The sequence below is a fragment of the Myotis daubentonii genome, chromosome 20 (assembly GCF_963259705.1).
Source record: "Myotis daubentonii chromosome 20, mMyoDau2.1, whole genome shotgun sequence".
Lineage (NCBI taxonomy): Eukaryota > Metazoa > Chordata > Mammalia > Chiroptera > Vespertilionidae > Myotis > Myotis daubentonii.
This window is the reverse complement of record NC_081859.1, coordinates 2,943,521-2,956,392: the sequence shown is the minus strand read 5'-3', so window position 1 is coordinate 2,956,392 and position 12,872 is coordinate 2,943,521. Positions and strand designations below refer to the sequence as shown.

Here is a 12,872-nt window from a genome sequence, read left to right as displayed (position 1 = left end):
GCCTCCTGCACGCCCCTTACTGGGGATCGAGCCCACAACCTGGGCATGAGCCTTTGACTGGAATCAAACCTGGGACCTTTCTGTCCACAGGCCGATGCTCTATCCACTGAGCCAAACCAGCCAGGGCCATTCATAGTTTTCAATACTATTTCTATGTTGATGTGCTAATGACTTCAAACTTATTTTCCCAGCCCTGACTTCTCCTCTATGTTCCAAATTCATATATCCAACTGTATGTTGAATATTTGTATTTTAATTACCTAATTCAATATTTGTATCTCAAACTTAATATATCCCGGAGGATAAATCTCAATTACCACCTCCATACCATTATTTCACATGCAGTATGTGGTACCACCAGTTACTTAAGCTAGAAACCCGGGCGGGGCGGGGGGGTGTCTTTGATTCCTGAATTCTGCCCCCATTCCCCAATACCTGCATACACTATCCCCAATTCTAAAACAAAGCCTAGCTACTCTACTTCTGGAATCCATCTACTTTTCTCCCCTTCACGTCCACTAATATTTATTTGCTCTTCAAATAAGTAAGTAAATCAGGTTTCATAACAATAGTAAATTTCATATAATGGTGAACGCAATAAAAAGAAATAAACAGGAACCTATTTAGAGAATGAGGGGATAGCATCTTTTTTTGATAGACTTTTATCAGAGTGTTTTTTTAAAATATTTTTTTTATTGATTTCAGAGAGGAAAGGATGGGGAGAGAGAGAGATAGAAACATCGACGATGAAAGAAAACCACTGATTGGCTGCCTCCTGCACGCCCCCTACTGAGGATGGAGCCCGCAACCCCAGCATGTGACCTGACCAGGAATTGAACCATGACCTCCTGGTTCATAGGTTGATTCTCAACCACTGAGCCATGCCAGCTGGGCAGATAGCACTTTTTTGGTAGAGTGATGAGACTAAGGATGTTGTATTTGACTGAGACCTAAACACTGAGAGCAGAGAGAGGAGGCTCTCCAGGCAGAGAGCTGCCAGCGGGAAAGGCCTGATGAAATGAACAAACATTGATTGAGCAAGTGAGTTCATCGAGCGCAGTGAGGCCATATTCTGTCAATGTCAGCAGTAGGAGAATGACGAAAACTACCGAGCAAATACGGTACTCATTAACCTCGGTACTCATTAACCTCGGCCACTAACGCTGACTTGTTAAATTTATAAATACAAGTGGAGAGAAGTGGAAGTATGCAGTGTCTCCTGGAAAGCAAAGTGTACCGTGAAGTATGCTCTTGTTGGACTTTTAAAATACCCACCTGAATGCTGTTTAAAAGGCCACTTTTAAAATAGGTGACATCAAATGGTTGAAAATGATATAATATCTAAATGCTAGCTTAATACAGAAAGGTAATATTGATAGCAGACAATTAAACTTCAAGGCAAAAGTCATTCCTGGAGGCCTCGCCGGTGTGGTTCAGTGGTTGAGCATTGACCCATGAACCAGGAGGTCACAGTTTAATTCCCCATCAGGGCACACACCTGGGGGGTGTGTTTGAGCCCCAGTAGGGGGCGTGCAGGAGGCAGCCGATCCATGATTCTCTCTCATCATTGATGTTTCTCTCTCTGTATCTCCCTCTCCCTTCCTCTCTGAAATCATTAAAAATATATTTTGGCAGGCAGAATTGCTCAAACAATCAAGGGTCATTGTATAGCCAAAGTAATTTGGCTGTGGAATTGGCACTGGTATAGGCAAGTGTAGAATAGACGAAATAAAACAGAAACCTAGAATCAGACCCATAAATATATAAACACTGGACCTATGACAAAGGCAGTCGTGGGAAAAGGAAATTCTTTTTATTCAGAAGTTTGGGGGAAATTGGGTATTCATTTGGAAAATAAAATAAATGTGGGCTATGTCACAGCATGCATAAAAATTAACTCCATGTTGACGATAGACCTAAAAATAAAAATCTTTTAGAAGACAACATAGAAGAACATCTTTATGATCTCACGATTACAAAAACTGATAAAATGATTAAAAAACACTAGTCACAAAGGAAAAACTGGGTAATTCAAATATGTTAAAATTAAGAATATCTTTTCATGTAAAGACACCACTAAGAAAGCAAAAAGGCAACACATATATGAATAAAACGATATCCTTATCAGAATGTAATATATCTGCAACACATATAAAGAATAAAACTCACATTCAATGGCATTTTTAAAAAGTGAGACTATTCAAAGAAATATAAGCACTCGTATACAAAAGAAGAAAAGCAAGTTGCGAATAAACAGGTGAAAGGTGCTCAACTTTGTTAACAAAGAATGCAAATTAAAATGACAATGAGATGTAGGACAAACCTGCAAAAACCAGAAATTCCCTGTGTCCGAGGGAGAGAGAGATGCTTGTAGAAGACTAGGGTAACCAACCCCCAAATAGTGGTTTGCTATGGGCAGGAAAAACAGGTGGCCCAAGAACAGGGTTATAAAAATGACTCTTCACTGTGTGCCCTTTTGTGTCTTTTGAATTTTATACTTTGTGAATGAATGAATGAAATGCCCAACATCAAATCTTCTAACAACTCTATACTCATCCACAAGGGGTCAGTATTGAGTGATACTCAACTCTAGCTCTTAACCAGGGGGAAAGCCATTCTGGATTCTCCCTGCTCTTCCTGGGAAGTGAAGAAGCGTCATCTTTTATGTTCTTTATTTAACACCACCTCATGTTAAATATATATATATGTATATATATATATATTTAAAATAAGATGAGAGAGGGCGAAGAAGTGGCGAGTGATATGACATAAAGCCAGGAATGCGTTTACAAGGAGCATATTATTAATCATCGCCCATAGCGATGATGCACACATTAGATTCTAAAGTTTCCAGCGTCTGATGCAAAAAATAAAAATAAAAGGAAGTATGGTCGCATACGCCGTTGGAAACCTTGCTGGGAGAATATTAAGAGTAGGCAAAACATTTGCCCAGGTAGAGTCTGTTAAAGACAGTCTGCGAGGCGCCTTCAGGTGAAATTCCGACACATATGTAATACCCTTTGTAATACTTTAAGCAATTAAAAAAAATATATCAAAAAAAAATAATTCATGATTAGGTGATGGCATCATACCATCTCACTCTCTAAGAGAGGCTTAAGATGCTTGGGGACCTCAGACGAGGGGAGTTTCATTCCTGGTTAACGATGAACGGAAAACGGAAGTAAGAAAGTAAGAAAATGCATGTGGTAGAAAAAGAAGAAGAGAAGCCCTGAGTTTGTGGTTCAAACTTGTCTGTATCTGCCCTTCAGACAGGGCGTGTCTCCGCTTGGCTGGATTTTCAGTCTTGGTTCACAGTCATGAAGTTTCTTTTTTTTTTTTTTCCCCTTGAAGCAGAGTTGACTGTGATTTGGGCTACGAAGGGGTTAAATGCTACCTCCCAGGCCTGCTCAAACACTGTGGCTGGCTGGGGCAGTATATAAGGACGGGAGGAATCTGTGTGGGGGAGACGGGTGTCCTCTGGCACAGGAGCCACGGTGGGTGATCGGTGATCCTGGAGAGCACTTCAGCAGCCATGGATTCCTCAGACGCTCAGAGGAAAAAAGTAGCTGTCATTGGTGGAGGTCTGGTAAGCATCGATTTCTCTGTTATTCCTGGTGGGGGTGTCACCTGAACGATCTTGATTCGCAATGACTCTTACTCACTTGTACGAATGGTTCGTTTTCTCCTGGAGACTTTTCTGATGTCTACATACCTGTATCTTGAAGGGGGTGTTAGTGTGAAATTGCTTTCTTCTAGGGGGAGGTATTTTATTTCCATTAAGTGCAAATGTCTGTTTTTCCTTGTCATTTTGATTTAGCGCTAAACACACACACACACACACACACACACACACACACATAAAATAAAGATAATTGAATTATGACCAGGTTCACTCATTTAAAAAAATTATATATATATATATATATATATATTACTGTAAATATATATTTTTTTCTCTTTGTAAATATATATATATATAAATATATTTTAAAGTATTACAAAGGGTATTACACATGTCTCCTTCCCCCCCTTGACAATCCCCTGACCTCCCCTACCCCCCAGTGTCTCATGTCCATTGGTTATGCTTATATGCATGCATATGAGTCCTTCAGCTGTGTAAATATATTTTAATGAAAACATTTGCCTCACTTTGGTTAATGTAGTGTTGAAGAAGAACAAGTGTCAAGAAATACGGAGCTAGTGAAAAATGATCACGCTGGGCGTCCGCTCGTTAGTTGAGCCATTGGGAATGATACCTACTCGGTTCCCTGACTTACCCGGCTGATCTAACGGAGCACCTCGGCACTGGAGTGCTCACCCCCTCGCTGAGCAGGTGGGATGGCCTGGAGGGGACATGCGCACATGTAGCCAGATATAGGAGGGGTCTCTGGAGTCAGTTCTGTTTAACATGGGACTGCCTCAAGCAAACTCTCTCTCCCCCCCGCCTCCCCCGCCCCCATTCAACAGAATATCCCCATTAGTTAAAATTTAACGATTTTCTTTTCACCTTTGGGCTAACCATTTGTAGGCAGTCAGCTCACAGATATTCATTCATTTATCTGTTTGCTCAGTGAAAATCTGTCGAGGGCCCAGTCTGTCCCAGACACTGTGCGAGGCAGTGTATGTGATACTACACGTGTGTTTCTACAGTATATGCTAATTTTAGTTCCTAGTTCTGCTCCCCGTATTGTCTTTCCCCCGAAATACTATGACAGTTCCCCTAACATGGCTGGCTCTACATTTCCAAACGCTAAGGAACACGATGACATGCCGTGTGGGTCAATGCATGTGACCGATGTTGTCATTTCTTCATGCTGGGCTTTGGTTCAATTCTTTCCTATCAAAGTTTTGCATATAAAATGAGAATGCACGTGTTAAACAAAATCTTATTGAGTGCCTGCTATGTGCCGGCGCTGTTTTAGACGCTGGGGATTCAGTAGTGAAATAAATTATTTCAGTGTGAGCACTACAAAAGACATGGAAACAGTCTGGCCAGTGTGGCTCAGCGGTTGAGCATCGACCCAGGAACCAAGAGGTCACGGTTCGACTCTTGGGCAGGGCACGTGCCTGGGTTGGGGGCTCCATCCCTAGTGGGGTGCATGCAGGAGGCAGCTGATCCATGATTCTCTCATGATTGATGTTTCTCTCTCTCCCTCTCGCTTCCTCTCTGAAATCAACAAAAGTATTTGTTTAAAAAGATGCTGAAACAATACTTCAAGAATGTTAATCGGAACATTTGGTAAAATCACTGTATTGATTTTTCCTCCTTGTGTGAAATGCAGCTCCCCGACCCCTTCCCCTGCAACGGTATTACCTCCGGGAAGCAGGAGGACCGCCCTGAAAGCGCTCTTCCCTTCTGTAAATGCCCGCAGCGCTGTGCTTGCCTCTATCACAGGTGCCTTCTATGAAAATTACTGATTTGCATAATATGCAAACAGTGGTCAGCAAACTGCAGCTTGGCAAACTGCGGCTCGCGAGCCACATGCGGCTCTTTGGCATCTTGAGTGTGGCTCTTCCACAAAATACCGACTTCTGCGCATGGGCCACGAAGGGCCACGAAGTTTCAATCGCACTGTACGGGCACGCCCGCATGTGGTATTTTGTGGAAGAGCCACACTCAAGGGGCCAAAGAGCCGCATCTGGCTCGCGAGCCGCGGTTTGCCGACCACTGGCATAGTTCATTCCCCATAGAAGGTTTTTAACTTCATGGGGCTCATGACTGTCTTATCTTGGGGACCTGCTCACTTCTCTTTTATTTTTTTTTATTTTTTATTTTAAATATATTTTATTGATTTTTTACAGAGAAGAAGGGAGAGAGAGAGAGAGTTAGAAACATCCATGAGAGAGAAACATCGATCAGCTGCCTCCTGCACATCTACTGGGGATGTGCCCGCAACCCAGGTACATGCCCTTGACCGGAATCAAACCTGGGACCTTTCAGTCCGCAGGCCGACGCTCTATCCACTGAGCTAAACCGGTTTCGGATCACTTCTCTTTTATAAAGGTTACCCCACTGTCCAACTTATGAGGTGGGGGCGGGGCGGTGAGGGGGTAAGAGATCAACCAAAGGACTTGTATGCTTGCATGTGAGCATCACCAATGGACACGGGGGTGGGGGTGGTTGGGGGCAGTCGGGGAGAGGTCAATGGGGAGAAAAGGAGACATGTCATACATTAAACAATAAAGAATTTAAATTAAAAAAAAAAAGAAAAAGGTTACTCCAGTGCCCTTATCCAACCAAACACACCAACATATTCTGCGCGCATGAGTTTGCTTCCAGAACCAGGTCGGGAATCATCTCCTGAGAAGTTATGTGGATCAGAAGCAAGACATGTTTCTCATCTGAACGGTGTCACGTGGGATGTAGTCCTTGGAAGGACCAACTTGAAAAAGGGATTTGAAAAACCACCTCTATTTTTCCGGCTGTGAGGAGTCGGGGTAGCTTTCCGGTTCTAGCACGTCAGCCTCAGCCCCTAGTTGCGCCCTCACTACATGGCTATGTCCAAAGATCCCATTCTTGCGACCAAGCTGTAATTCTATGAGTAGGAGGTAGAAGCAGGCTTTTCAAAAGTCATGTGGTGACCAGCTCAGACGGATTCTAAGGAAGAGTTTTATATGCTTCCTTAAGTCAAGAGTAGTTGACAAGTTGACACCTGTTTTTAGCCTTTATTTTTTTTCCCTTTATTTTAGTTTTGACACCTGTTTGACATGACATTATCAGGTTGATTTCAAACACATTACAATAAAGAGGTATGAAGTGCATAAAACGGTAATGACCTTGATCCCCCTTCCCTTTAGGGTCAGCACTTATAAACTTAAAGTTACGGTTTCCTCATGATCATTGCCCACCTGGCCGGAGAGGTTCCGTGGGAATCAGCAGAAATTTAGCGAATCCTCTTATATCAAACCACACCAGCTGAGCACCTTGAGAGCATACCTCATCATTTCATTAAAAAAAAAAAAAGTTTTCAAACTTTTTTTTTTTTAAAATATATGGTATTATTGATTTTTTTACAGAGAGGAAGGGAGAGGAATAGAGAGTTAGAAGCATCAACGAGCTGCCTCCTGGACACTCCCTACGGGGGATGTGCCCACAACCAAGGTACATGCCCTTGACCGGAATCAAACCTGGGACCCTTCAGTCCATAGGCGGACGCTCTACCCACTGAGCCAAACCAGTTAGGTCTCAAGTGGTTTTCGTTGGTAACTTAGGCCTCAATATCATGCATGGGCAGGGGGGGCGGGGGGCAAAGCACGTGACCTGTAAAGAAGGAAGTAGGGGGAGACAGAAAAAGAAAGTGGGAGAAATGGACTAACAGAAAACTGGGTAAATCCATAATTAAGTAACCAAGGAATCTCCTTAGAGCTCTGCATACGCACCAATAGGCAATGGTCAATAAAACTCTGATTTTTACAAATTATTTTATGATCAAAACAGTTGAGTGCTCTGGACTTTTGGTGCTTTAAAACAAATATAGAGACTTTTCAGCGTTGCCCATGTCCTTCGTAGAACTGTCCTCTCTCTATCAAGGCTTAACCCCAAGAACTTCCTGAAAGCTTTTACTGCTCCCAGGAGTTTAACCCCTCCCCCCAAAGTCTTCACTTCTCTCAACACCTTCTTCCCTCTTTATTCTCAGGAACCAGCTGTGCTTTCAACCAGAGCTTGTGGTGGGTTCAGAGTGGTGTACACACATTTCCCTCTCCATTTATATCTTCACATCTTAGTAGTTTCAGTCATGTTTTTTGGGGTTTTTTTTTTGCTAGTGTAACAACTGAAAATGTAGACAGTTGTTCCCGATTAAGCACATTTTACAGAAAGTGAGCAGAGGAAATGAAGTTAGAGTAAAATGCTCTTTATCAGCCCTATTACCAATCATTCTAGTCGAATGTCAGTAACATCTACCAAATTTTTTTTTTCCTTTTCGTTTTATTTGAACCTCAGTTACACAAAACCGGAGTTATCCTAATCTTTATTTCAGGACACATTATTATGACTCATCTTGGAGAAGACATTTTTATTTACTTTTTTGCTTGTTTGTTGATTAACAATAATAAACAGAAGCTGTAACCTTTGAACTCAACATGAGAATTACAACATTGACAGACTTACATCCACCTCTGTGCTCCTCTCTCACCTGTTATAAGCATTGCCCTGAATCCTGTGTTTATCATTCCCTTGAATATATAAGTATTTAAAAGTGTTATGTGTAGCATATATACACAGGTTATTAATATATATATATATACTTTTAAAATTATGTATATGCATATATTGTGGATTAGTTTTAGTTGTCTTTATGAGAGAATCATGCAGTATGAAATTATTAAGAATACACTTTTAAACATATATGAAGGCCCTGGCCCTGGTAGCTCAGTTGGTTGGAGTATTGTCCTGTATGTACACCAGAGGGCTGCGGGTTCGATTCCTGGTCAGGGTACATACCTCGATTTCGAGTTCAATCCCCAATGAGGATACATAAGGGAGGCAAATGATCAATGTTTCTCTCTCACATTGATGTTTCTCTTTCTCTCTTTCTCCCTTCCTCTCTCTCTAAAAGTCAATAAAAAACAAACATATCCTTGGATAGGAACAATACATATGAAAATTATTAAGGAAATGCGAGGCTTATGGTGATGTCATTTGTCTGTAAAAGGGAGTATTTCAGGACACAGTTTTCCTAGGAGATGGCTCTGTTTACCAGCAAGCCCAGATGAATGTAATCCAGTCAGGACTAGAGAGGACTTTCCTAGATAGGCTTTAGTCCCTTTGATCATTGATTTCTTTCGAGTTTACCCTTCTCCTGAGATGTATCTATTTAGAGTTCCTGACCCAAAGCCTGGAGGTTTAATAAATCCTCCTAATCAGGAAGTCAGGTGGGTGTTCTGAAGCCCAAATGTTGTCCCTATAGCTTCATGAGTCCAATAAAATTCTGCTGAAATTCTCAGGCTGCTCTGCAAACAGTAGACACCCCTAGGCATGGCTCCCAATGCCGGGTTCATCTCTCTGTGTTTTCTTTTCCTGTTGGCAGAAGAGTTAGTTCAAATGATCGATTTCACCATTGCTCCAAATGGCTGTTTGCGGAGAACCAACTGGCAAAGGGCCGGGTGAATGCTGATAGAATAGACAGAGAACTTGGCATCAGTCAAGCCTAATAGTTGTGTTAATAGAAGCAGAATGGTGAACGTGGAAAGAGATGGGTGGATGGAGAAAGATTACGGGGCAGGATTGGCAGAACTTGGGATGGATTCAACATGGAGAATGAGGGGGAGAGAGGTGCCAGGGATGCCTCTTAAGTTTCTGGCATGAGCAACGAGATGGACGAGATACCACTCACTGACATAAGGAATATCGCAGAGAACTGACAAGATGGGGCCAAGGATCACATGTTTCAGTTTGAATCTGTTGATTTCTGAGGTGCGTTGAGACATGCAAGAAGCTACGTTAATTAGACATTTGTATGTGTGAGCTCAAAAAAAAAAAAAAAAAAAGAGTTTAAGAAGAGAGGCTGGTGAGCAGCAGGATGGAATGCTGCTGAAAATGCAGGTGAGATCATTGACTATGGATGATCTTGCCAAACTTCAGTTGCCAGTGATGCGCCAGTAGGTAAATCCCTGCAACCTGCACAAAGCTAGTAGGAGGGCCATACTATAAGGGTTGGTGAAGGCAATAGGCAAAAAACTCTTCATAATCTCAGAGTAGGGAAAGACTTCTTTGAAAGATACCAAATGCATTAACAATAATGTAAGATATTGATAAATCTGATTACACTGAACTAAAGAACTGCCATCCTTATAAGTTACTCTAGAGTTTAAAAAGAAAGCCAGCCTGACCGGTTTGGCTCAGTGGATAGAGCGTCGGCCTGCGGACTGAAAGGTCCCAGGTTCGTTCTGGTCAAGGGCATGTACCTTGGTTGCGGGCACATCCCCAGTGGGAGGTGTGCAGGGGGCAGCTGATCAATGGTTCTTTCTCATCAATATTTCTAACTCTCTATCTCTCTCCCTTCCTCTCTGTAAAAAATCAATAAAATATATTAAAAAAGAAAGAAAGAAAGAAAGAAAGAAAGAAAGAAAGAAAGAAAGAAAGAAAGAAAGAAAGAAAGAAAGAAAGCCACAGCCCAGATGGTCTGGCACAGTGGATAGAGCATCAGCCTGCAGACTGGAGGGTCCCAGGTTTGATTCAAGTCAAGGGCACATGCTCGATCTCCAGTGGAGGACATGCAGGAGGTAGCTGATCAATGATTCCCTCTTATCATTGATGTTTCTATCTGTCTCTCCCTCTCCCTTCCTCTCTCTGAAATCAATAAAAATATATTAAAAATAAATAAATCAAAAGCAAGCCACAGAAGAAGATATTGGCAGCATTTAAAAATGACAAAGAGCCCTAGCTGGTTTGACTCAGTGGATAGAGCGTCAGCCTTCGGACTGAAGGGTCCGAGGTTCGATTCCGGTGAAGGGCACATGCCTGGGTTGCAGGCTCGATCCCCAGTGTGGGGCGTGCAGGAGGCAGCCGATCCATGATTCTCTCCCATCATTGACCTTTCTCTCTCCCTCTCCCTTTCCCTCTGAAATCAATAAAAATATATTTTAAAAATAAATAATAAAAATGACAAAGACTCTCTACTCAAATCTACAAACAACTCAAAGGATCAATAGAAGGAAAATAAAAAGACCTACAACCCAATAGAAAATAGGCAAGAGACTTTGCAGGTGCTTGACGAACGAGGAGCTGCAAGTAGTCAATCAATGTGGGAGAAAGCGTTCCCCCTCTAGTTAATCAGTTATGCACAGACTAAAACACCCTCCTCCCCTCTGACCCTCCAATGGGAATGTCTGAAAGTTTGAGAACATCAAGCGCCAGCAAAAACGAACTCTCAGAAGCTGCTGGTTGGAAAACAGATTAGTACAAAATGGGAAACCACGTGGCATAATAAAGGTGAAGATGAATAAACCTTCTTACAGAGACTGCACTTCTGAGTATAATACTGTAGAGGAAAAGAATGCACATACGGACTAGGAGAATATTCTTCGCAGCATCTATATATATAAAGAGGTAATATGCAAATTTGTCCACGACACCTTTACAGTCACGACCGGCTCCAAGCGGACACACACAGGGGTGGGAACCTGCTCCCAGTGGCTGCAGCGCGGCTTGGAGCACACCCCCAGTGGGTGGCGGTGGTGGCCAGAGCGCAGCAGCCCGGGTCCCGGGTGCCAAAGGGGAGCTGGTGCCGGCAGCCAGGGGTAGGAAGACCTACTCTTGCACGAATCTTTATGCATCGGGCCTCTAGTTGTTAATAATAGTCCCCAACCAGGAAATGCTCGAATGCCCTTTAACAGTAGAACAGCTAAGTCATCTGTGAGATGTCATGCAATGATGACTCACACAGTAATAACAAAAAAAAAGATGCCCGTGCAATGGATGAATCTCATAAGCATATTGTTGTGTAGAAGCCAAGATGCAAAAAAAAAAAAATACACGTGATTCTAATTATGTGATTCAAAAGCAAGCAAAATCAACCCAAATTGCCTAGAGCCATGGTCGCCAAACTGTGGCTCGAGAGCCATATGCAGCTCTTTGGCCCCTTGAGTGTGGCTCTTCCACAAAATACCGACTTCTGCGCATGGGCCATGAAGTTTCAATCGCACTGTACGTGCGAGCCCACACGTGGTATTTTGTGGAAGAGCCACACTCAAGGGGCCAAAGAGCTGCATGTGGCTCGCGAGCCGCAGTTTGCCGACCACTGGCCTAGAGATACATACCTGAGCGGTAAAACTCTAAAGAAGCAAGGATGGGTTATCACAAAAATCAGCATGATGTTTACCTGTTGGTGAAAGGCTGGGGATCATAACTGAGGGGGAGGTGGGGGCAGCTTTAGGAGAGCAGCAATGTTCTACTTTTTAAAAAATATATATATTTTTACTTCAGAGAGGAAGGGAGAAGGAGAGAGAGATACATCACTGATGAGAATCATTGAGCGGCTGCCTCCTGCACGCCCCACACTGGGGATCGAGCCCGCAACCCGGGCCTGTGCCCTGAGCAGGAATGAAAGGTCAACACTCAACCACTGAGCCACGCCAGCCAGGTGGCAATGTTCTACTTTTTTTTTTTTTTTTTTTTTTTTACCAGAATGATGGTTATGTGTGTGTTTGTTTTTGAATTATTCTGTAAACTGTATACATGATCTTTGTATAAAAGTTATACCTCACTCTAAAAAGAATAAAGAAACCTATCTCTAAAATTATAGCATTTAATCTTGAATTATGCCATTATTGTTGCAAATGGTGCGTTCTAGTAGTAACTAAGTAAACTGGTGTGATAACCAAGCCATGCACGACAGTAAAAATTCTTTATACTGGTGGAATCAGATAAAAATGTGAAAAGAAACTTGCTTTGATTCCTAGGTTGGATCGTTAAATGCATGCTTCCTTGCAAAGAGGAATTTCCAAGTTGATGTGTATGAAGCTAGGGAAGGTAAGACAATTCCGAAAACTGAGATGTGGTTCTCATTCTGTGATCTCTTTCAATTTTAAAATATATATATACATACTTTAAATATATTTTTATTGATTTTAGAAAGGGAGAGGGAGAGGGAAACATCAATGATGAGAGAGAATCATTGATCGGCTGCCTCCTGCACACCCCCCACTGGGGATCGAGCCCACAACCCGGGCCTGTGCCCTGACCAGGAATCGAACTGTGTCCTCCAGATTCATGGGTCAATGCTCAACCACTGAGCCACACAAGCTGGGCAGATTTTAAAAGATTTTTTTTTAAAGGGGAACTGTTAGAATTTTTTAAATGTCAACTATCTAAATTCAATTCATACAAATTTACTATTATTAGCATTTTCTCTATAAGAGTTAACAAGGTC

At 42.4% G+C, this 12,872-nt stretch overlaps 1 protein-coding gene across 3 annotated transcripts in view; it reads left to right on the top strand.

Moving 5' to 3' along the window:
- The first annotated feature begins 3,372 nt into the window (after positions 1 to 3,372).
- Positions 3,373 to 12,872, top strand: part of KMO (kynurenine 3-monooxygenase) — a 30,190-nt gene continuing 20,690 nt past the window's right edge. The window contains exons 1-2 of one of the 3 annotated variants that reach the window (XM_059677849.1): positions 3,439 to 3,586; positions 12,403 to 12,472. In XM_059677849.1, coding sequence (XP_059533832.1) covers positions 3,533 to 3,586; positions 12,403 to 12,472 — 124 coding nt within the window. In that variant the 5' untranslated portion in view covers positions 3,439 to 3,532. Of the gene's footprint in view, positions 3,587 to 12,402; positions 12,473 to 12,872 lie in introns of all 3 variants that reach the window. The other 2 variants (XM_059677848.1, XM_059677850.1) reach the window with 2 other exon arrangements.